Source organism: Panthera pardus, unplaced genomic scaffold, assembly GCF_024362965.1.
Source record: "Panthera pardus isolate Hobbes unplaced genomic scaffold, ASM2436296v1 HiC_scaffold_27, whole genome shotgun sequence".
In the NCBI taxonomy this organism is placed as follows: domain Eukaryota; kingdom Metazoa; phylum Chordata; class Mammalia; order Carnivora; family Felidae; genus Panthera; species Panthera pardus.
In genome coordinates, this window is record NW_026526843.1 from 25,249,631 (window position 1) to 25,275,955 (window position 26,325).

The 26,325-nt window shown below is 38.3% G+C and overlaps 1 protein-coding gene across 5 annotated transcripts in view; it reads left to right on the forward strand.

The window, feature by feature from the left end:
• TENM1 (teneurin transmembrane protein 1) overlaps positions 1 to 26,325 on the forward strand; it is a 781,688-nt gene that overhangs the window by 207,947 nt on the left and 547,416 nt on the right. For all 5 annotated transcript variants that reach the window (XM_019438138.2, XM_019438139.2, XM_053892078.1 and 2 more), the window contains one exon: positions 20,372 to 20,652. In XM_019438138.2, coding sequence (XP_019293683.1) covers positions 20,436 to 20,652 — 217 coding nt within the window. In that variant the 5' untranslated portion in view covers positions 20,372 to 20,435. The remainder of the gene's footprint in view (positions 1 to 20,371; positions 20,653 to 26,325) is intronic.

The window sequence follows — 26,325 nt, forward strand, 5'->3', positions numbered from 1 at the left end:
TAGTGGTTTCTTGCCGACAGAATGCCAGAACACAGAGTGTTGACTGTAATTCACAGGCTTTGTTGAAGACAAAAGGCTTAGGGTCGTTTACTGTGGGCATTTTTAACCTGAAATTTTTTAAATAAACACCAAATGAGACTCAGTGAAAAAAAATTCTAGAAATGCCAATTCTTTTTCGGTGACTTGAGGCCAGTAGCTTTTTCCAGGACTTGTATAACATTGGCAGAGGGGGGGAAAAGCCCAGGTTTGTATCACTGAATCCTATTAGAAAAATTTTATATAAGCACATGGATACTACAATTTACAGGAAGTCTGAAATCTTAACTTACTCAACCGTGTTCATTCATATGTTCAAGCAACCAATGATATAACACCAAGTCCCTTTGAGGCTGTGAAGGGGAAGCCATTTATCACTATTAGTTTCTATCTAGGAATGAGCTCAATTCTTCTCACTTAATATTAAAGCCACGGAAGGCATTCCATGAGGATTTAGGCTAGTCCTATCTCTGCCCTGAGGCTCAATCGGGTCCTGCTAGAATTCAGCCCCATAAAATCAGTTGTTGCCGGGATACTTTGACTTGGGAAGCAAGCACAAAGGAAAGCACTCTCCAGTCACAAGATCTCTTCCTTAATGGTTTACTCAGGGGCCTAAATATCAAAACTAGAAATTAATACCTTTAGTCAAAGATGTGGGATTTCCAAATGACCTCTGTACATTTTAACTTCTTCAAAATTAGTTCTGAATCATCATTAATCATGTTGAATAAGTTGTTGACAGGGAGACATCTGGAAAAGACACGAGAGAAAGGGATATATAGACATATCAAGTAAACTTTGATATAGAAGATGCAAGAGGAATAGATTTGGAATAGAGGTGAAGGGAAAGTGTCATAGTAGGGTCACTTATTTGGTCTAGGAGCAGCAAAAAGCCACTGAGATTCTGAAGAAGTGAGGGAAAGGGATTTCCTGTGTGTGTGTGTGTGCGCGCGCATGCTCACGCACACGTGCACATGCTCACATGCGTATATTCGTGATTAAGAGGGAAGGCAGTGATTTCAGAGAAAAATTTTACCAGCTGATTGTAATCTATGAGAATTGGTAAATAATTACTGAAAAGCATTGTTATTCTTTAATTTTTATTATTGGAAGTCCTTTCCGTTTTGGATATAATTTTGTTTCTGTCAAATCTTCATTATCATTCTTGCATATACTGTTCCCTTGTCAAGATTTCCCTCCATTGTAAGTAATCTGATTCATTGAGGGTCTATTATGGTTGCTCAGGTTTGGGTTGGTGACTTTCTCAACCAAATCTATTTACTCATGATTCATGAAATGATATGTGTCCATGTATGTGTGTATTTCAGGCAGTGTGTTAGGCATTTTATGTGCTTCTGAGATATACAGAATTAAGTAAGCTACTAAACCTCTCTAAGCCTCTGGTTTTCACACTTATGATAGGAAAGGTTAGATGATGAGGATACTAATGACAACAATGATGGCAGCCAACAATGAGGAAGTGAGTGCTTATTGTGTGTACCACACAAGCATAGGAACTTCACATATATTATTTTAAAATAGTATGCAATATTATTTTCCTCATTATATTAGAATATGTTCATTGTGAGAAAACATAAGACCATAAAAAGAAAATAATAAAAGTTTGTCTTGAATGCTATCATCTAATAATCAACCTAAGAATTCTCTCATCTAACCATTACTGATACCTTGCTGATGTATATATTTTCAAACTTGTTGCTACAAAATACATCCAGTATATGTTTTTGTTAATTATCACATCAACGTTGCAAGGCAGATATTGTTATTCTAATTTTATAGATGGGCAAACATGAAATTAAGTGAATGGGAAAGCTGGTAGTAGAACCCAGGTCTGTCTGTCTCCAAAGCTTGCTTCAATATGCTGTTTGTCATTCTGCTGTAATAGAGGTATTTAAGGATGCATACTCCTCCCTTTGGCCAGTTAACCGTCTGCACTTAAAAAGAACTCCAAAATATTTTATTTCTTCCCTAATGCAAACCGGCTTCCCAGTAAGCAGTCACCTGCATGTAAGACAAGGTTTACCAAATGAGAAAGATTGGCCATACCAGTTGGAGGACCAAGTCCTCCAAAATGACAGTGATATTTCTGGAAAAGACCCCTGTCTCACCTCGCAGATGCCTCCACTTTAAACATAAGGTCTTCTTTCTAGATTGGTATTTTCCCCTAAAGTTTCTGTTGATGTAGTAGCAAATTTTCCTGTGGCAGATAAAGCAAAAATTTCTTGTTCTAAGAAATCTACATAGACGTCTTCTCCACATACCCTGCAGGGCCCTGTTCTGCTCTCCAGGGCCTCCCTTCCCTCCTAGAGAAGAGATAGACTCACTTGCAACCAGGATTAGAGCCTTTGCACTGAAGTAAGACCTCCTTGGGGGTTTTACTATCCCCCCCCTCCGGCACAAAGATAACATTCTACATAAGAACACTTAGCTAATTTTTCCCTATACAGGCATACCTTGTTTTATTGTGCTTTGCTTTATTGAACTTTGTAGATAGTTTGTGGGTTTTTTTTTCATATAAATTGAAGGTTTGTGGCAACCCTTTGTCAAGCAAGTCTATCTGTGCCGTTTCTCCAACAGCATTTGCTCATTTCGTGTCTCTGTGTCACATTTTGGTAATTCTCACAATATTTCAAACTTTTATATTGTCACTGTATTTCTTATGATCTGTGATCAGCGATTATGACTTGCTAAAAGCTCAGATGATGGTTAGCATTTTTTAGCATTATTTTTAATAAAAATACATGTATGTAATGTTATTGCACACTTCATAGGCTCCAGGATTGTGCCAGCATAACTTTTACATGCACTGCAGAACCAAAAAATTCATTTGATTCACTTTACTGTGATATTTGCTTTATTGTGGTGGTCTGGAACTGAACCTTCAATATCTCGAAAGTACACCTGTACTTTTAGTATACTTAGTTGCTTCCTGGGTTAACTTTCATTTCCTTTTCTGGGGGTTATTTTTATTCTCTGAAATTATAAATCCTTAATGCCTAGCCAGAGATAAACCTAAGACTCAATCGTATCCCCATTTTTCCCTGAGCTGATGGAGAATCCAGATGACAATCTAGAGTCCTTCTCTGCAGTAGAAAGTCTGGATTGTTTGTACCCACAAATGGGTCAAGCATATTGCATTCAATGTTCCATCAAGTCATGCCAAGTCCATGCTCTCCTGGGTTTACATTTCAAAAGAAAGGGCTAGGAGGTTGTGCGTTTCCTGGCATGGGGTATACCTCTTAGTGAAATGAAAGACACTTTGCAGACCAAAAGCTGGCATGAAACATACCTTTGATTTCATCAGCAAGCGTGCCATATGTCACACAATTCTACTGCTTCCTCCCTGTTATTTCATCTGAGCGCCTCTTTCCTGCACATGGCTCTCAGTTGCAGTTCAGTAAAATGGATAGTACAGTTAATTGATGTAAATAACTTGAATTCAATTGGACTAAGTTAGTTATTTGCTAAATTAATAGTATTCTGAGTTGGATACTCTTTATGGGAGGCAACATGTTACAGTGAAAAGAGCACCAGACTAGGAGTAATGAAACCTGGGTTCTCATCCAAGGTTTGCTACTTCCTAGCTATGTTTTGCAAATATTTGAGGCTCTGCTTTCTCATCTGAAAATGAGAGTAATAATGTCTTCCTGATGTGCTCTATCAGAGGGACATAAGCATATAAATTGTAATCTTGTAGCTGAAATTTAGAAGTGTGAAAATGTCTAAAATGCCTTGCAATGTGTGAGGTGCTATTAATATGTACCATCTAATGAATGGCCAAGTAGCCACACGTCTATATGAGCATGGATAGGAAGAGCAGAAAGGAAAGTAAAAATTTCAAGTTTTCCACGTAAAACTTGTCATTCCTGCTTTTCTGATGGAAAAGTAATAAATCCTCAGTATAGAGAATAGGGAAAATATAAAGGAAATAAAAGTTATTTGTAATCACACAGCACAGAGATAATTACCATTAGTTATTTTGATGTATTTCCTTTCAGTTTTTCAATTTTTTTTTCAAATAATTGGTAATAAACCTCTATGAGTACTGTTTTTCTGATTAAAAGTCAATAGAAGTTAATTACAGAGAATTTAGTAGAAAGTTAAAGTTCTATGTAATCACTCCCTCAACCCATGAAATTAGTTTTAACATTTCATTATTTATTTCCATTTTGTATCTTATTTTTTTTCATTTAACATTGTAGTCTAGTGTTTCCACAAATCATTAAACTCTCCAAAACTATTTTATTTTAACTTTTTATTACCTAAAAATTTAAACATATACAGTAGAGAGCATGGTTGAATGAACTCAACACTTCACTATCACATAATTTCAGTCATTTTCAACTTATGGGCAATCTTGCTCCATCTACACTGCAACCAATTACATCTCTTATGTCCCTAGATTTTTTAAAGTAAGTCCAAGGTATCCTAGGATTTCATCCATAAAACTTCAGTATATGGTTATAAGATACGAAGACTATAGTTTAACTATAATACCCTATCACACCTTAAAAATAAACAATAAACCTTTAATATCATTAGATATGTATATTTTCATATTTCCCGGACTATCTGATAAATGTATGTGTAGTTTTTTCATTGGTTTCCTCAGATGAGAATCCTAATGAGAGGTACACATTCAATTTATAGCTAGATCTCTTAAGTCTCTTTTAATCCCTATATTTCCCTTTCCTCTTTTCATTTCTTCCCTTGCAACTTATTTGTTGAAGATATTGGATCATTTTTTCCCATTTCTTATACTCTTGATTTCACTGTCTGTATCTCTGTTGCATTATTTGATATGTTTCTCTGTCTCTAATCATTTTTTATAAACTGGATATTAGATCTAGAATAGAAATATAATGCAGGACATTGGGGCGCCTGGGTGGCTCAGTCGGTTAAGCGGCCGACTTCGGCTCAGGTCATGATCTCGCGGTCCGTGAGTTTGAGCCCCGCGACTGCTCAGAGCCTGGAGCCTGTTTCAGATTCTGTGTCTCCCTCTCTCTGACCCTCCCCTGTTCATGCTCTGTCTCTCTCTGTCTCAAAAATAAATAAACATTAAAAAAAAATTAAAAAACAAAAAGAAATATAATACAGGACATATATGTATGTTTTTTTAAATTCTGGGGAGTCATATTAAAAAGGAAAAAAGTGAACAGGTGAAATTAGTTTTATTAATCGATTTAACTTAACCAAGTATACCCAAATATTATAATACCAACATATACAATCAACATATAATATCAATATAAAATTATTAATGAGACATTTCACATTGTTTTTCTTGTATTAAGTCTTTGAAATATGAAGCCAAAACCCCACCTATCCTTAATGTGTAGCATTTCTATCAAGTTCTGCCATTAAAAGGTCAGTGGTGGGCAGGATTTCTGACTGTAGCCTAGTGAAGATCTACAAATCCACATCTACCTAAAAAACAACTATGAACCAAAAAGCTTAACAAGTTGACAAAAACAACCCTTTTAAGCACTCTGGGAGTCAACCAAAGGCCTACAAACAATCCAAGAAACACTTATATTTGAATAAACGGTTGGACTTTGGGTAACAAAAGTGGAAAGCTCTGGTGTTTTGGCCTGGGGCTGCTCATGCTCCACCACCCCCTCTCCCTGACACACACACACACACACACACACACACACACACACACACACAGATTGATCAGTGCCCAGGGTGGGGTGGGCTGTAAGAATTGTAACTGCACTGCCGTGGTTGAAGATGGTTCCCTTGATGTGGACAGGTGCAAGACGCCCATGTCCAGTGGCAGTGTTTGTAGAATTGGCAATCTCCGTGGAGTTGGGCCTGTGGAGAGGGCCAGCAGTTCTCCTAACCTGAGTTGTGGAAAGTATATTCCTGTCTGAGACTCTGCACAAGTGTAGCAGACAGTGAAGATTTGGGAGGGCTCAGTCTAGCAACACTTGTACAGAAGAGATACAAAAAGGCCCGGTGGAAAATAAAAGTTGTGGCAAACTTGAAGATGGCATGAATTTGGGGCACCTGGGTGGCTCAGTTGGTTAAGCATCTGACTTTGGCTCAGGTCATGATCTCACAAGTTTGTGGGTTCGAGCCCCATGTTGGGCTCTCTGCTGTCAGTGTGGAGCCTGCTTTGGATCCTCTGTCCCCCTCTCTCTGCCCCTGCCCCACTTGTGCTCTCTCTCTCTGTCTCAAAATAAACAAATTAACGTACAAAAAAAAAAGAAAATGGCATGAACTTTAAGTGTGCTCCCTTTCCCACACACAGATCCACTGCAGAAGATAAAACACAGTCTCGAGATGGTTTAGTATATAGCCCCTGTGAAATCGTTGACCACAGAGCTACAGGGACACAGAGTTCATCCTTAGAAAAACAGGCTTAAAAAAAAAGAGAATATGACAAAAATACGACCAGATAAATCAGCATGCATACATCATTGGGCAACATGTTTCACAGATCCACCCCAGCCAGATTACTAAATAGTGAAAAAAATCAGCAACAATTACCTTCAGGGGAAAAGTCAGAATCCAGAGTTGCTACAATATATTATCCATCCAAAATTTCCAGTTTTCAAGAAAAAGTTATGAAATATACAAAGAAAGAGGAGAGAATGACCTATACTGTGTAAAAAAAATCAGTCATATAAACTGTCTCAGAGTGTCTCCAGATGTTGCAATTAACAAGCAAGTCTTCAAGGCAGCTATTACAAGTATATTCAAAGAAGTAGAGAAAAGCATGAATAAAGACTTAATGGAAAGTATGACAAAAGTGAACAAACTAGTGATTTTCAAGAGGGAAGTAGAAATTATAAAAAGAACCACATGGAAATTGTATGATTGAAAAGTACAATAAGTGAAATGAAAAATTCACTAGAGGGACTCAACAGCAGATTCAGGATGGCAAAACAAACAATCAGTTAACATGAAGATTGATCTATACAAATTGTTCAATCTGAAGAACAGACAGAAAAAAGATAAAAGTAAAATGAACAGGGATATGTGAGGCAACATCAAGATTACCAACATATGCATAATATGAATCCCAGTAGGAGAGGTGAAAAAGAAAGGGACAGAACATTCTCTTTTTTTTAAGTTTATTTATTTATTTTTGAGAGAGAGAGAGAGAAGGGTGCATGCGCATGAGCTGGGGAGGAGCAGAGAGAGAGGGAGAGAGAGAATCCCAAGCAGACTCTGCAGTGTCACTGTGGAGCCAATGCAGGACTCAGACTCATGAACCATGAGATCATGAACTGAGCCGAAATCAAGAGTTGGACGTTTAACTGACTGAGCCACCCAGGTGCCCCTGGGACCGAACATTCTTAACAACAACAAAAAATTCACAAATGTAACACAAAAGGTCAAAAGGTTCATACTAGAAATAAAATGGAGTGAAATACTAATACACGCTGCAGCATGAATGAACAAGAGCATTATAAAAATGTTATGAAAGAAGCCAGATGCAGAAGACCACATTTTGTAGGATTTCATTTATAGAGAATGTCCAGAATAGGCAAATGGATAGAGACAGCAAGTGTATTAGTAGTTGCCAGGGGCTGGAAGGAGGTTGAATTGGGAGTGACTGCTTAATGGATGTGGGCATTATTTTTAGGGCGATGGAAATGTTCTAAAACTGGATGGTAGTAATAGTTTCAAAACTCTGTAAATGTACCCCACATCATTGGATTTTACATTTAAAATGGTTGGTGTGTGTGTTATTTAAATTATACTTCAGTGAAGCTGTTTCAAAAAGAAATCGTAAACCAACAATAAAAATGAAAATAAAAGATCAGGAGCATTGACTCCCTGAGTAACATTTTTCCCAAACAATAGGTAACCTAGACTTGATAATTTGCAGTTACAAAAATTAATAATTACAACTATATAAATTATTTTACAGTTGACATGGTGCTTTTTCATATGTATTATTGGACTCCTCTGCCGGCACTCTTAGGGAGGAAGGGCATTTAGCCTTTATTGTGCAAAAGGAAGAGAGGTTAGCTCATTTATCCAGTGTCCTACAGGAAATGACACAAGATGGGCCCAAACTCCGACTTCCTGACTCCAGGTTCAGCGCCCTTCCTACTACATTATGCCAAAGCTATTCTCTGTGGTGGCAACCCAATTGTAATTACATTGCATTACTCCCTGTAGGTGAATATGGAAATTTAGATATTAGAAGAGGGAATCACAGAGGTGAAAATTGCAGCTTAATCTGTGCTGTGTTCTTACTATTTGTCGGTAAAGGAGGCTGAGGACATCTAGTAAAATTCCTGCTTGTGACCTGCACCATGGTGCAGAGACCTGTGTCAAACTGATCACACATGACCAGCAATACTAAGTCAGTTCTGGCTCTCGTTCATCTGGAATGTCTAGTAAATGCAAAATGTGGCAGGCAGGGGAATTGGGTTGCAGGCTGACACCTTATAAGTAAAAGGCCTAGAATCTGTGACCCTCATATAGCAAAGAGATTAAGAGTATAGACTCTTAAGCTGGACCTTTTGGATTTGACTTCTAGCTTCACTAGCTGTGTGATCTGAGTAAAATTACTTAGATTTTTTTCTACCTCTATGTCTTTTTCTGTAAAATAGGGAAAACAAATCTCATGAAATTTGTGAGGATTGAAAGCAAACATGGATATAAATTGCTTTAAAAAGTGTCTGGATCTTTGTTCTAGTCCTCTTACTTCTGATAATAGTAATAGTAATAATAATAAGAAACAGCAGCATTATTATTTGAGCAAACCGACAACTTACATTTCCACGAGGGCCTTTCCTCTGGTACTTGTTTTTTAAAACTTTCAATCCTATTGTTTTCATGGGCTCTACCAGAATAGCCCTGTGAGGTTCATAGGATTAATGATAGGTATTTTCCCGCTTTATGGTAAGAAAATGGCACCACACTACTTTGTCAGAAAGCTGGGTGAAGAGTCTACATTTTAGGGCTCCTTCTAATATGGCCTGCTGCCTTTGGCATATCGTAGTTCCCCCTTATCTACAGTTTCACTTTCCATGGTTTCCGTTACCCATGGTGGACTGAGTGAGGTTTGGAAGCAGATTATCTTCCTGATGTATCTCACAAAGTCAGTAGTAGCCTAATGCTATGTCACAGGCCAATGCCATTCGCTGCACTGCATCTCATCATGTAGGCATCTTATCATCTCACACCTTCCCAAGAAGGGTGTGTACAATAAGATATTTTGAGAGAGACAGAAAGAGAGAGACCCCATTCTCATAACTTTTATTATATTATAGTTGTTCTACTTTATTATTAGTTATTGTTGTTAATCTCTCACTGTGCCTAATTTAGAAATTAAGTTCTGTCGTAGGTATGTATGTGTAGGAAAACACACGGTCCGTATAGGGTTTGGTACTATCCCTGGTTTCAGGCATCCACTGGAGATCTTGAAACATATACCCCGTGGATAACGAGGGCCTAATGTATTTAGCATTTGCCTACAGGAGCAAAAGATTTGGTGCAAACCCCCGCAATCATTATTAACCCCTGAATCCACCTCTACAATTAAGTCACTAAAGGGTCTACATCTTTGTAACATATGTCTATTAATTTGGTGAGCTCCACTTCCATCTAATATTTAACGTAAGTGAAAATGAGGTTCAAGTAGTCAGCAGTGAAAATTCTTCTGCTCCCCATTGTTAAACATGGAAATTCAGAGAGTGACTGAAAATGTACAAATTTCACTGAACTAATGTGGAATGTGGATGGCAATAAAGAGCTATGATTAAAAATTGCTATTTGCAAGCTGTGGAGCAAAGTGGTATCTCTGGTTGTTCAATACCATATTTAAAGCCTATTACTTCTCGAGATACCATGTTAAATTTGATGCTACATTTTAGATAAGTATGTTAATGCTAACATTACCACGAAAGTTACAAAATCCCAATGGATTTCATTGTAAGAAAAATGAATTGAATATGATTGTTTACTTGGTGAAATAAGCAGCGATTGTTCTTTTCCAAAGAGTAAAAAAAGCTTTTATACATTGAGTTATCTTCAATTTTCTCGAAGATTGCTCCCATATTAAGTGTTTAGTTGATTTACATAATCTACCACAACGGGTATTGAAAAGTTATAAAGAGAAAGATAATTTGAAATTACTTTAGGAAGTTGTTGGAGTTCCAGAAGAGATGGTGTCATGGAGATAGATGTCACAGCGATTCAGATGTTGTATTCTTTTCGGATTACTAAGAGGTAGAGATGTGCTTTGTAGTTATAACAATTAAAAAAAATCTCTGCCTCGGTTGAAAATAAGAACTAGGGATTCTGGGCCCTCATTTTGGCATGCTGTTTCCATTCATCTATTGAAGTATTTATCTATTGAAATACTTGACAAATCTTCAGAATCATGATATGTATGATTCTAGTCCCTCAGAACTTTGTCCAGACTCACGTGTGTTTGCGTGTGTGTGTGTGTGTGTGTGTGTGTGTGTGTGTGTGTGTGTGTTGTATGGGCAAGTTATGGAGTCTAGATTCCCTGAGCAGAATGGAGAATACTAAATGAGAGAAAATATCCTAAATAATTGGTCTAGAGTTCCGGAAGTTGATTTTTCTTTTAAAAACATTTTCCAGGGGCACCTCAGTGGCTCAGTAGTCAGGCGACTGGCTCTTGATTTTGGCTCAGGTCATAATCTCACGGTTCATGAGATTGAGTCCCATATGGGGCCCGATGTCAGGCCCTGTGCTGATGGCATGGAGCCTGCTTGGGAGTCTCTCTCTCCCTTTCTCTGCCCCTCTCCTGCTGGATCTTTCTCTCTCTCTCTCTCTCTCTCTCTCTCTCTCAGAAAATAAATGACCTTAAAAAAAATAAAAACATTTTCCAGGTCACTGTTTCTTTGTGGAAGCTGGTGGTGACAGCACCAAGTTTTACATTCATAATTCTCTCCACTTGTCTCAAGTGATCTAGCATCAGTGTCCATAAAAATGTCCAAAAATAATGAGAAAAAACTAAAGATACAGGCAGCCAAAAAAAAACCAAAAAACAAAAAAACAACAACCCGGCATCTACAGAGAGAGAGATGTGAGATTAATTAATCATCACTCTTTAGTTGTGGAATGAAGAGACTTCATTTTCCTCTTTCAAAATGGCCTAAAAGAGCCAGCCGAGGCACCATGAGGACATCCACTGCAGCTGTTCTCACAACTGAGTCAAATCCCTTTTGGAGGAGTATTTTTCCAGGAGGGACCTTTCATCCTTCCTTTGTAAGATTTTAAAAATGCTAATAGAACAGTTAGCTTAAACAAGCACATGCGAACCAGTGCAGCGAACACAATTTCATTTCAACTCTTGAGTGTTATCTCTTTGATATAATAGGATATGCATGTAGCACAAAGCAGTCTACTTTGAAAGTCATCATTTCCTGGATAAGAAGCCCCATATGCAGCACATAAAATTCTCAGCCTATCTCCTGAAAAATGATGATTTATTTCTCTCTTTATTTACTAAAATATTACAGTTGTGTCCATGAGACAGACACCAAAATAACCAGCCAATTCCACAACAAAATGAAACTACTGCTTTAGGCTTTATGTACCTATCTGGGCTTTCATCACACACAGCTTGATGGTTTCTTTTATATATTAGAATTTAGTCAAACTACAATTTGTTTTGTGAATAAACGAAGTCAATCAAACAGCTACCCAGTAATTAGATACTAACAAGTTGTTTTCGGAAAAACTCTTGGTTTTAGTAAGTTTGTCATATTTTTCTAAAACATCTGCTTTATATCCAGCCAGTGATGATGCTTTCCTTTTAGTATAAAGTTCACTCATCTAAAAAGGACCCAAAAAAGGACAAACAAGAGACTATGAAAGATAGTTTCAGCAAATATTATGGGTAAAGGGTTAATTTATTTGTTACACTGTACGAATATGGTTTAATTAACACACACACACACACACACACACACACACACACACACTCACATCCCCAGGAGATAAATGCGCAAAAGCCTTAAGTAATTCACAACAGTGGAAATAAACCTAGCAGATGCATGCAGAAAAAAATACTTGGCCTCGCTAGTAATATAGGAAATGCAAGCTACAAGAAGATACCTTTAATTTACTTATTTCGAAGTGACATTAAAAATAATAGTCAAGGTTGGCAAGGGTATAATGAGAGGAGAGTGTTCTCACACATTGCCAATGGCAGTGTAAATCATTATAATCCCCCAAAGCCACAAATATGCTCAAACCTTTTGGCTTATTAATTCAACTTCTTGGAATTTACCCTAAGGAAATAATAAAAAATATTCAAGACGTTCATGTTATCTTCAAATGACTCTAGTTAGAATACTTATAAATGGGGACAGAAAATGTAAATACCCAACAATAGGGGAATGGCTATGTAAGTTATGGTACATCCACTCTACACTGCTATTAAAAGTGATGGTTACAGAAAATCTGTAGAAAAATGCAAAAATATCTAGAGTGAAGGAAGCAACATGAAAAAATGTATCTGTGTATTATGACTGGAAGGAAATGGACCAGAATAACAGCAGTCACTCTTAGAAGCTGGTAGGATAATGGACGCAGATTTTGCTTTTACAGCTTTTTTTTTGTTCCTCACAACAGTTCACTGTTTAATCGTTTACTTAAAGAGGGGCACCTGAGTGGCTCAGTTGGTTGAGCGACAGACTCTTGATTTCAGCTCAGGTCATGATCCCAGGGTCATGGGATCCAGCCACACGTAGATCACCATGCTGAGTGTGGAGCCTGCGTTAAGATTCTTTCTGTCTCTCTGTCTCTGTCTGTCTTTCTCTCCCCCCTCTGCTCCTTTTCCCCACTTGCATGCTCTCTCTCTAAACAGAACAAAACAAAACACAAAAAAACAAAGAAAGGTAAGAGAAGAATCAGCCAAAAGTTCACTTTCCATTTAAGGGCTTCTTAAGTCCAGTGTTTTCTTTTCTTTTTTTTTTTTTTTTAATTGAAGTATAGTTGACATACAGTATTATATTAGGTTCGGGTGTTCAATATAGTGATTTCACATTTAGATACATTATGCAGTGTTTACCGCATTAAGTATAGTTACCATCTGTCACACAAAATTATTACAATATTACTGACCATATTCTCCCATATTCTCTATGGTGTAATTTACATCCCATGACTTACTTATTTTATAACTGGAAGTTTGTGTCTCTTAATCCTCTTCACCTATTTCACCCATCCCCCCTTCCCCTCCCTTCTGTCAACCACCAGTTTTTTCTCTGTATTTGTGAGTCTGTTTCTGTTTTGTTTTGCCTGTTCTTTTGCTTTGTTTTTTAGATTCCATATGTAAGTGAAATCATATGGTATTTGTCTGTTTTTGTCTGACTTATTTCACTTAGTATAATGTCCTCTAGGTCCATCTGTGTTGTTGCAAATGGCAAGATTTTATTCTTTTTTATGGCTGAGTAATATTTCTCTCTCTCTCTGTCCCTGTGTGTGTGGGGGTGTGTGTAAGACATCTTTATCCATTCATTTATCAATGAACACTTAGGTTACTTCCACATCTTAGCTATTGTAGATAATGCTGCAATAAACATAGAGGTGCATTTATCTTTTTGAATTCATGTTTTTATTTTCTTTGGGCAAATACCCAGAATCAGAATTGCTGGATCATATTGTATTTCTGTTTCTAATTTTTTGAGGAACCTCCATACTGTTTTCCATTATGGCTATACCAATCTACATGTCCCCCAGCAATGCATGTGTTCCCCTTTCTCCACATCCTTGCCACCATTTACTAGTCCAGAGGTTTCTGAACGAGTCCGTCTCCATTAATGTAAAAGGTCCTTACTGAAGAAAAATTATTATAATAATCCCAAGGAGTACTAGCCCCACTTGCTAGGTATTCTCCAGGTACTGGGTGGCTACATTTTCTCTGCCTTGCGCTCTGAAGAAGGCCAGTTCTCTTTGAGCAATGTCCAGTGTACTCTTTAATTTTTTTCTAGAGTGGAGTACGTCTTTTTGGTGAAGGCTCCAACCTATAAACAGTTGCTACGTGTAGGACAGGCCTATTTTCCATTTTGAGAGGGTGTATATATGATTAATAATAAGAAATGGAAAGAAAATAACACAATAGAGGAACAGGTAGGGAGTTTATTTCCAGTACATAAATATATACACTTATCAATGGATTCAAAAGTAATATTTTAGTTATACTACCCCATAATTGATGGGAATGTATATGAAGGTTTGCGAAGAGGGACAGGAAAGGAACAGAGGAGAGAGGAGGGGAGGGGGAGTGATAAATAATGTAAACTTGGCTTGGAAGAAACCCACCATTTTTGGTAGTTTTTTAAAAAGTTTTCATTTAAACTCCAGTTAGTTAACATACAGTGTAATATTAGTTTCAGGTGTTCAATATAGTGATTCAACAACTCCACACATCACCCAGTGCTCCATTACGAGTGTCATCCTTAATCCACATCACCTATTTAACCCATCCCCCCACTCGCCTCCCCTCTGGTCATCATCAGTTTATTCTCTATAGTTAAGAATCTGTTTCTTGGTTTCTCTCTCTCTCTCTCTCTCTCTCTCTCTCTCTCTCTCTCTCTCTCTGTTTTCCTTTGCTCATTTGTTTTGTTTCTTAAGTTCCACGTATGAGTGAAATCATATGGTATTTGTCTTTCTCTGACTGATTTTGCTTCACATAAACCCACCATTTTTTTTGGCCAGTCTAAGCTTCCCTTCAATTTCATGTACAATCATGAGATTTTAGATCTAGAAGAGCTCTTTAAGATCATCTAATCTCCTTATTACATTTGGAAAAAGTAGAAGCCCTAAGAGAGAGGAGGTGATCTGCCTTAGGCCACTCTGCCAGGTGTCTTCTGAATGACAACGTAGATTAGTGATTAAGAGTGTGGCCTTTGGAGCAGACTGTATGAATTGAAATCTCAGCTCTGCTATTTACTAGCTATGTGACCTTGGCCTAGTCAGTTAACTGCTCTGTTCCTTGATTTTCTTTATAAGATGTACCTAGTTCATAGGATGTAATTAGAATTAAAGGAGTTAATGTGTCAAAAACACAACAGTGCCTGGTAGTGCGGCTGTTGTTATTCTTCCATTTCAAGGCCAACGATTTTCACGTGCCAGGTTGTCTCTTCATAACCTTACGGTGACTGAGGAAATAAACATATACCTCCATGGGTCTTTTCTGAAGTCACCGTGGAGTTTATCTTGTTAGCGAGTAGAAAGTGGAAAACACAAAGGTAAACCACAGGTAGTGACGTGTGAATTTATACTGTGTGATCTATCTGAATGTATCTTCTGCAGTAGAGCAGATAATTGGCCCTTGTTTTTTACTGTTTCTTAATAGCTGCATGTGTTTTACTGACACAATTCCTTTTTGATTTTGATTTTTTCTTTTTTTTTTTTTAACGTTTATTTATTTTTGAGACAGAGAGAGACAGAACATGAACGGGGGAGGGTCAGAGAGAGAGGGAGACACAGAATCTGAAACAGGCTCCGGGCTCTGAGCGGTCAGCACAGAGCCCGACGCGGGGCTCGAACTCACAGACTGCGAGATTGTGACCTGAGCCGAAGTCGGCCGCTTAACCGACTGAGCCACCCAGGCGCCCCAATTTTTTTCTTTTTTCAATGTTTATTTTATTTTTGGGAGAGAGAGAGCACAAGTTGGGGAGGGACACAGAGAGGGGTTTACAGAGGATTTGAAGCAGGCTCTGCTCTGACAGCAGGGAGACTGATGGGGGCCTCGAACTCATGAACCAGGAGATCATGACCCAAGCTGAAGGCGGGCACTTAACTGACTGAGCCACCCAGGCGCCCCCACAATTCCTTTTTTAAAAAAGTTTATCATTATCAAAATAATAGAGAAATAAGAAAAACTGCTTTGCTGCGAATAGCATTATGTATACTTTTGGTTTTTCTGTGAGTTGACACTGTCTTCATCATGTCTAAATAAAATAACACATGCTCGTCAGTGGACCTCCAGGATGCCATGTTGGGCACTGAATGAAAAAGTCAATTAAGCAAAAATCAACATGTCTTTTACCTTGGAGTATTGGAAACAGCATCTTTTGAGAATTATTGTGCTTTCAAGCTTTGTTAGGTTTAATGTTTTAAACTTCTGTTACTATCTTACTTAATATTCTCCTACTTTTTTTATTTTCAAAAAGGAAACCGTTTGTGAGTGAAGTCAAGCTCTGCCTCACAGGATTTTGGTAAATGTCACGGTTACATACTCTCACGGCCCTAGGCACACAGAGTTGTGGGTCTCCATATCAGGTGCCTAAAGAGAGCTGAATGTATCTTCTGCTACCTGGTCCACACACCCAAATGTTAAGATAAGAAGTTGTGGGGGCACCTGTATCTCAGTCGGTTAAGTATGTGACTCTTGATTTCAGCTCAGGTCAAGATCTTACAGTTCGAGGTATCCAGCCTCTGAGTTGGGCTCCTTGCTTACAGCATGGAGCCTGCTTGGGATTCTTGCTCTCCCTTTCTCTGCCCCTCCCCCACTCGTGCACACGTGCGTTCTCTCTCTCTGTCTCTCTCTCTCAAAATAAACAAATGAACACTAAAAACAGACAAGAAGTTGTGATTGGGGGTCAGGGAGCAGAGAAGGATTATTTTCTCTTGGTTTATACCAATTTGTGGTTTAAAGGAAGATTGCTTCCGAGGACCCTCAATAACCTTGAATCGAAGTGACATTCCTAGCTGATTCATAGCTGTGATTAGAACTTCAAGAATGGTTCAAAATAGCTATAGGAATATTTCTCCCTTTCTCTCTCACTCATTCACTCACTCAAGAGTTCACATGTTGCAAATAAACAACATACTGAGGGAAAAGAGAATGTCTGGATTCCCATGCATAAAAATAAGGGTGATTTTAACATCATAAATAATAGTTGCCAGAACACAACATTAGACATTAGAAGTGAGATGTTTTTCATTTTCAAATTTAACTTGTTAGGTTTGAACGGTGTTAAGATAAGTGTAAATTCATAACCAACTGAGACTTAGGCAGGAGTGCTATTTTGACCATACCTCTGCTATCTTAATCCCAGTCAGAATAAACCAAACCTGACTGAGAAAGCAAGTGGGAGATGGGAGAGAAAATAAAATGTATATCTCTATATTATAATGGAAAGCATTTTATTAAGTTATTTTTAATTATAAACTTCTTGATGGATCTTTTTGCATTATCAATGTCTTTATGTGGAAAATAGCTCTCCACCCCTATTGGGTAAACTTTAATCCTTTAATGAACGCAAAACTATATGTGTTGGCTGAAATGAAATTAGATTAATTTTATTGATGGCTCCTTTTTTGGGTGGAAGTCCCATTCTCTGCTGCAAAGGTGCATTTCTGGAAGTCTACTGTTGATATGTTTCTCACTTTGCACTGTTTGTAGCAAAGTCAGGGTCTAAAATCCAGCCGGGTTTATGAAGCACATGCTATGGGAACCTAAGAAGAAAGAGATTCAAATTGGCCTTATCACATAGATGCTCAGTAGAATTTTGGTGGTTGTGGTGAGGGTATTGGCGATGAACAAATAAGCTAAATCAAGTACAGTCTTTCCCAATATCTTTATCTTTGGTGCTCAAACACTACTTTGTCTTTCTTTAGGAGTCCTTTCATCTGCTCTGTAGTAGAGCTGTTTATCACTTGCATTAGACTGTGAATTCCTTGGGGGCACAGACTATGGCCTATTCATTTCCACATTCTCTCTAGCCCTTCTTGTGAATTCTGGGCAATGATGTATTCAATTCATTCAACAAGTATTGATCAAGAGTCTACTGTATGCCAGACATCGTGCTTATTTGGGGGATATAGCAATGAATAAAACAGATAAAAATACTTCATGAGGCTTATATTTTAGTAGAGAGACACAGATGACAGACAGTAAGCAAATAAGCAATATATATATATATATATATATATATATATATATATATATATATCTCCACATGTCACTTGATGATAAGTGCTACGAAACACAGGAAGGAGGATGAGAAGTGACATTTGTGTGTTTTTTTGGTGGTTTACTATGGGAGGCTGCAAAGGCCCTGAGGTGGAAACATGCCTGTTATTTTCACACACTTCAAGAAGGCTGGTGCATCTAGAGTGCATGAGGTGGGTGGAAATATCAGGGGATGAGTTTAGAGAGGTTAGGGTAGGGAGAAGTGAACCTTGTAGGGGCCTTGTTGGTCATTGTAAGGACTTTGGCTTTTATTTTGAAGGATAGAAGATGCTATTGCTGCTTCTGAGCAAAGGAGAGACATTGACATGACTTAGATTTTAAAATCTTCCTTCTGGCTATAGTGTAGGGAATGTGCTATAAAGAGAGCAATGTTAAAAGCAGCACATCAATTAGGCTATTGCAGTGGTCCAGGTGGGGGATGATGGCTGGAACCAATGTGGTGGTATTGGGGAAGTGGAGAGATGTCATTGGATTCTGGGTATATTTCAAAGGTAGCACCAGAAGAATTTACTGGTGAATTGCACGTGGGATGTGAATGACAGGGATCGAGGTCTGTGGCCTGAGCCAACAGAGGAATGGAATTCACCATTTACCAAGACGGGAAAGACCGTGAGAGGAGCAAGGTTGGGAAGTGGTGGGAATCACGAGCTCAGATTTGAACATACTAAGTTCGAGATGCCTTTTAGATATCCAGGTAGAGATATTGGGTGGCCAGCTGGATATTCAAGTCTGTGGCTCAGGGGAGAGATTGTGCTGGAGCTCTAAGTTGGGGAGTGTATAGGCAGTATGTCTCATGAGATGGCATGAGATTAGACTATTGTTGATTATCAATAGATATTTACTTACAATACTTGATTTGCTTTCTCTCCAAGTATCTTCATTTCTGATATTAATTCAGACCAAAATAGCCATCTCTGTAGACCATTTATGGAATTTGTAGGTTAGGAGTTAAATAGTCTCTACTTTGTGTGTGCCTAGAGTAGTGCTAAGTGGTATAGGGGATGCAGGGAAGCATAAGACTCCAATTCTGCCTTCAAGATCCTTAACGTTTAATTAGGGAAATAGCACTTTGATTCATGAAACTTTGTTCATACTACAAAACATTAGGTACCGTTGAATGCGTAATAGTCAATCCATACATTTTATTGAGCGATTTCTGTATTATGTGCGTTTGCTATACATATAATAGGAATTGCAAAAAGCGAGATACCGCACATGATTTAGGAACCACTATCTAGATGTTTGTAGATTTCCTTGAAAATGCATATGGTGAAGAGCTTAAGAAAAATAAAGGAGTCCATTTTACTGCAAATGAAATCATAAAGTTATTTGTGTTTGAAGTAGGTTTTTTTAACATTGCACACACACCAAAAAACCCCACCAAGTTGCAAAGTTGCAGCGTTTGATGAAAATAATGATAAAATAATGTAAGGGATGAAGATGAGTACATTTTTACAGGGCTTTAAAATTTTCAGAGGACTTTGACATCTCAGATGGCATTTGATGTTCTCAAACCTCTCTGCGCTAAGTAAGACAGATAATGCCTCTACTTGCCCTAAGAGCCTTAGTGACTTGTAGCTCAGCATTCTGTGGGGGAAGGGGGGTTCTTTCAGTGATTTATCATGAAGTTTTAAAATTTCTATTTCTAAACCCGATTTAGAGCTTGCTGTTCCTATACCAGTATACTCACCAGAAGTGTTGTTTACATCCTCTCGGTACTATGAAGAACAAAAATTTACCGCCACCTAACTCATTAAAAATTCTCTGCAAGCCTGAGGCTCAAAAGCCACAATATGGACACAGAGAGCTCAGTCCCCCTCAAGGACACTTAATTTCATGAGCCTCTCTCACTCAGAATTCTTCCCTTCTTCAAAACCCCTTTCTTAAATGCAGTTTTAAACCAGAGGTGAGATTGTGGGTTGTTGTTTTTTTTTTTGTTTGTTTTGTTTTTTTTTTCTGAATGTAGTTCCCTTACCAGTTTTCATTTCAAATGTGGGATATGCTGGGTTAGTATTTGTACTCCTGGCCACTTTCGGATCTCAGAATATTTTTTAATCTAACCACTGAATTAACATTTAAAACACACACACACCTTAGAAGACATTGTACTTTATCTGCATTCCAATACCAATATTTTTGAAGGCTGTCTCTCTTCCACCTGGAGTATTTTCTGATACCGCAACCTCCGGTTTAATCCTAAGTGCTTGCCAATGTGCGCATGTAACACAGAGTGTTATTATTGCCTCAGGCTAGCTTCTTGTCATCTAGTTTGTCTTTTGCTTCACTCCTTTGATAGTATTATCAGAACCAATTGTGAATCTGCCAGATGCATTTCCTCTCCAAAGGACAAATCTAAGAAGGCTTGTGTTTTTCCTTCTTTTCCAGGACTGCTTACTTGAAAGAAGTTGTTCTTCCTTCTTTTCATGAAATTGAGTTTGCTTAATCAGACATGGAGCAAACGGACTGCAAACCCTACCAGCCTCTCTCAAAAGTCAAGCATGAAATGGATCTAGCTTATACCAGTTCTTCTGATGAAAGTGAAGATGGAAGGAAACCAAGGCAGTCCTACAACTCCAGGGAAACTCTGCATGAGTATAACCAAGAGCTGAGGATGAATTACAATAGCCAGAGTAGGAAGAGGAAGGAAGTAGAGAAATCTACTCAAGGTATGTTTTTACTGGATGTTTAGAACTAATATTTCTCACTAGGGAATGCTTGTGTGTGTAAACTTATGTTTTCAAAAACAAATTTGCTGATGTTAACTGGTTAATAATGCGCACTGCTTACATATGCTCAGTGAATTTGTTCATATGCCAATCTGGCTGAGGTTGTAGGTTACATGTGCTTTTTACGGATTATGCATGAATTTAGATGCAACAATCCTCTTATCAGGGCATTCAAAATTTGTCTAATCCTACAAATAGCCATTTACAGACTGAAGGATAATTTATAGTAAGATGAAAAGTAAACAACTAAGTGCTTTTCAAGCCATTGCTTCTTTTTTTTTTTTTTTTTTTTTAACATTTATTCATTTTGGGAGACAGAGGGAGACAGAGTGCGAGCAGGGGAGGAGCAGAGAGAGAGGGAGACACCTAATCTGAGCTGTCAGCACAGAGCCCCACGCAGAGCTCAACGCAGGGCTCGAACTCACAAACTGTGACATCATGACCTGAGCTGAAGTTGTTATCTTAACCGACTGAGCCACCCAGTCTCCCCATAAATATTTGGCTTCTAAAAGAGCTTTATCGGAGACCACCAAACAAAGGTCCAGAAAATTTGTCGTCAGAATGCGAAACTTTGTGCAACATGGTCCTAAGGGAAAGTAAGAACTTCCCTTCTGACCATTGCCATAATGTGGAACAGATCCTTTGGACAGCCTTGGTTTCTTAATTACGGATTGACAAGACTGGTTTTTAAAAAATGTTTATATTTGAGAGAGAGAGAGAGAGAGCGCGCGCAAGCAGGGAGAGGAGCAGAGAGAGAGAGTGGGTCAGAGGATCCAGGCAAGCTCTGTGCTGACAGCTTCTGTGCTGACTGCAGTGAGCCTGATGCGGGGCTCAAACTCACGTTCCGGGAGATCATGACCTGAGCTGAAGTCAGATGCTCAACTGACTGAGCCACCCAGGCGCCCCAACAAGACACTTTTTAATAAATAGAAAACAGATAGATAGAAATACAGTTTCCTTATTTCTTTTAAATTGATAGCGAAACAATATTAGATACTCTTTTAACTACACAGAAGAAAAGACACAGATGTTAGCACAGGTTAGTATTTTCTTTAAAGAATACATCAATGTTGAAATGAAAAAAATAGGTTTGATTATCTAGATCCGTGGCTCTAAACCGAGGGACCCTGAAGCAACAACAGCAGCACCTCCCACAGGACTTGTTAGCAATGCAAATTCTCACGTTCCACCCTAGATTTAGGATTCAGAAACCCTGAGTGTGGGACCCAGCAATCTGTGGTTTAAGAAGCCCTCCTGGGGATTCTGATGCAGACTCAAGTTTGAGGACCACTGCTTCATCCCTTTGAAATCTTTTACTCAGAGAGCCTCACAGATCACATCTAGTTGGGTGTCTTCCAAATATTTATCTTCAGCTCTATCATTTTTCCCAAACTCAAGCCCTACATTTTCAGTTACCTGCTTAACATTTTCAAATGAATGGACACTCCCACTGGCAGCTCTAAATCAATGTATCTAAAGCGACTGACACAGCCATTTTAACATTCTCAATCCCGCTCCTTTTCTTTCCATCACAGCATTTGTTAAGATGCTTCCATTCTCTCCAGCTATCCACATACACTTTCCATACCTAATCCTACCTAATCTGTTGCCTCTTCCAGCAGATTTAACTTCTACATGTCTCAAATCCATCTTCCTCTTTCTATTATCATTATCACTGCTCTCATTTTGTCTTATCTAGACTGTTTTTTTTTGTTTCCTAAATGATCTCCTTGGATCCCACCTCATCCCTGTTCAGTCCTTTTGCCTTGTTGTTATCTTTCCCTTGCAATGCCCTTCTCCGCTACCTCCTGTAACTTAATTACTCAACTATCTTCAAGGCCGAGCCTTCCAGCGTCTTTGCCACAGAGCCTTGTTGCACTGTCATCCCCTTTGTACCGATTGCTGACTTTTATTATTTTTGTATGTACATTCCTAGACTGTATAGTCAGTGAAGATGAGGATCATGAGTTTTTTATTGGTCTCTATTTTTCTATGGTGCTTTGCATATATTATGTGCTTTGTAATTTTTAATTTAAGGAATAAGTTGCCATCAACCAAAACGTAAGTAACTTATCATGCGTTGAAAACTGCTTTTTAAACATTGACATTGGCACAGGTTCCTTATTTTTTTTTTAAAGAGTAGGTCATTGATGAGATGACAAAAAAATTTTTTGGTTCTCTAGATCAGTGGTTGTCAAAGCGTGGAGCCTAGACGAGCAGCAGCGGCATCACCCATGAACATGTTAGAAGTGCAGATTCTCAGGCATCATCCCAGGCCATGTAAAATGCAGTCAGTAGAAATGAAAATTACTGTATTCTAATTAGTATTAGAATCTTACATTACAGAAATTTTAAACTGAACCAAAGATTTTATATATTCATACTAGCATTTAAACATACCTTAAATGTTTATGGTATTAACTATATTACACATTTTTTAGCTGTTACCATAACTGGTAAAACTTTTGTATCTGTCTTTTCAAATAATTCATTTTAATCTTTCCTATTTGGTCTGCTAATGACGACTGTAAATTTGTTATAAAACAATTTTACTTTTCTGCCTAACGTTTTTTGGGTCTTTCATGCTTTAAGAAACGTGTAGTTCCCATTAAATTTTTTTTCTTTAAGGTTGTGTTTATAGAATATGAACTTAAAATTGTGAGTTGTGGGCTGTGGCATTGAAGTGTGGAGTGCTTGACTAACATGTTGTGAGTTGAAATAAGAATGCACTTCCAGTGACAGTTTGTTCTAAAAATATGAGCAGTGTTGTACTGAGTCAGTATAAAGAGCCTAGCCAGCCTCAGATTTTGTCTCTGTGCTTTGTGATCAAAATGAATTTGGGGAATATGGAAATTGGTCTTCTATGATGCCATCCTAACTTTTTTCAATAACCTGTACTCAATAAGCTTGTACTTAGCACTTGCTACGTGTCAGGCCTTGAGACAGTGCTAGGGATGGAGTCAACCACGATGGTTTCTGCTTGTAGAAAATGCATAATGTGGTAGGGAAGAGAGATATCAAACGGATCATTGCAATTAAATGCAATAAGTACTTTTACAGATAAAGTGGTATGGAAATACACAGGGTATCGGGGTCCATAGAAAGGTGATATTTGATCTAGGTCTTAAAATTTGAACAAATTCTGACTTGGAAAAGGGCATTCCAAGGGGTAGATTAGCAGGTGCAAAAGCATAAAGCTGTGAAAAGGCCTGGGATGGTGAAAACTTCAGTATGGCTAAGAGTAAGGTACATTGGAGCCAGATCACAAAAAGTATTGCATGCCCGATTTTGGAGTTCCTTTTTTTTCCCTCATGAATAAAAAACCACAGCTTTTAAGGGATGGAGAATTTCATGAGGAATATAATTTCTAGGATGGGAAGTGTAGAGGAGAATTGTAGATGTGTAAGCAGCAGTGTAGGAGATTGATTGCAGTTGGGAAAAATTGGATGCAGGCAGACAATCTATAAAGCTACTGAATGGCAGGCTAAGAATGGCAATGAAGGTATAAACTTTGGCTGTATCGGAAGAGGTAAAGAAACAGAGTCCAGAGATATCAGTGTGGAGGAATTGATAGGAGTTGGTAAGTGATTACTTGCTGAGGTGGAAAGAGATAAGAGTCAAGGATGCCTGGATTTCTAGTTTGGGAAACTGGGAGGATGATGATCCATTTACCAAGAGAAGGAAAACAGGAGGAGGGGTGAGTTTGGAAGGGAAGAGAATGAGTTTCTTTTGAGACATGTTAAGTTTAAGATGCTTGGGTGGCATCCAGGTGGATTTTCCTATCAGGCAGTTGGAACTGCATGTCTAGAGTTCAGGAAAGATCTGGACTGTTGATAGAAGTATATTTGCATCCATTGGTATCTTACAGTAGGAGATGCCTGGGGATGGATGATATTACCCAGGGAGAACATGTAGAGTGAGACTAGAGAAAGGCCAAGGACGAAAACCAGAATCTATCATCTGTGAACTTACATAAACACATTGTCAACCGATTTACATTTTTAGCTAGCACTGTCCTTTGGTGTGCTGACTTCTATAAACTCAAATATAAAGCTCCAGGAGGTGAAGGTCTGGAAACTTGGGATCTTATCTGCCACTGACCCACTGTGGAGACACCTGGGAGGGAAGAAAATACATACCTCTTTGGGGGAGAAATGAACTACTCCACATTAGGCAAAACTGTGGACCCAGTTGTTATCTTTTTTGTGAGTTCTGGTATCTACTTTGTTGTCTTATTCCATGTATTGCATTGGTAGATGAGTAAAAGAAAATGTTAATTTTCATGAATTTATGTGACTGGTAGTAGCATTTTGCATTAACCTAGCTGAGTCGAGCCTGACTCGTTATTTTTAAGGAATAAAATTCTCAAAAAAGTGTTGAGTTTTGTAAAAATGTTTATTTTTGAGAGAGAGAGTGAGAGAGAGCGAGCAAGCGGGGTAGGGGCAGAGAGGGAGGGAGACAGAGGATCCAAAGTGGGCTCGGTGCTGAGAGCAGAGAGTCCAAGGCAGGGCTCGAACCCATAAGCCTTGAGATCATGACCCAAGCCAAATTCAGATGCTTACCTGACTGAGCCACCCAGGTGCCCTCGAAAAGTGTTGAGTTTTAAATCAAGAAGGAAGAAAGCAAATACAATTGGGCACCTGCTACTGTGGCACACACTCTCCTAGATGCTTTTCAGGTTTACTAGCTGTGTAGCGTTATGCAAGTTACTTCAGCTCTCTGAACCTGTTTCTCATCTGCAAAATTGAGTTCATCATCATCATCAACACCACAGTAATCACAGTGATTAAAATAAAAGTAATAATAATAATAATAATAATGATAAACCTTTAATAGTACCTACTCTGTTCCAGGACTCTTTAGGTGCTTTACATTTGCTCCTCATTTGAAGTATGAAATGTTATTTCCACTTTACAGAGAAGGTAACTGAGGCTTAGAGAAAAAATAACTGGTCAGTTTCTGTAGCTAAGAAGTGGTGAGAGTTGGGACTGGAAAACATGTCTTTGGCTGTAAAGTTCCCATCACTCACTATGTTACATTCTCCCATACCTACCTCATGAGGTGTGGTGATACGGATTAACTGGGATCATAAGTGTGAAAATGTTTAGGAGCTCAATAAATGTTAATTTCCCTTCATTTCCTTCCCCAGCCACCTTGCCAGCCTCTTTTTGTTTCGGTGACCAAGGGTTTCCAAGAGGTTTAAAAAGCCTCTCCATTCTGATTATCTTTAGAAAAGGACATATGATGTGCTATGTAATTTGTAATGAAACATTCCTGAGTCTGTTTGTTGTTTCACTTTTTAGGGAAGTTATTGTGCCACCCAATTCAGGGCTTGTTTGGGGGAAATATTACTATTCCCCAAGGAAATACTTGAGTCCATCTGAAAGTATCTTCATATTCTTATTTTTATTTGACAAGAAAGCAGCATCCTCTCCCCCAGGTACATACAGAGAATGGGATTCTAAAACTGATTTTCGTATCTTCCAAAAGCTTTCAAATTAAGGGGTGGACACTAATCTAATATTATTCACAATTCTTTACTAACGGGATGAATAAGGCTTAGGCAAACTTATTTTATATGATTTTTGGCAAGTCTAATAGCAGGAGTAGATT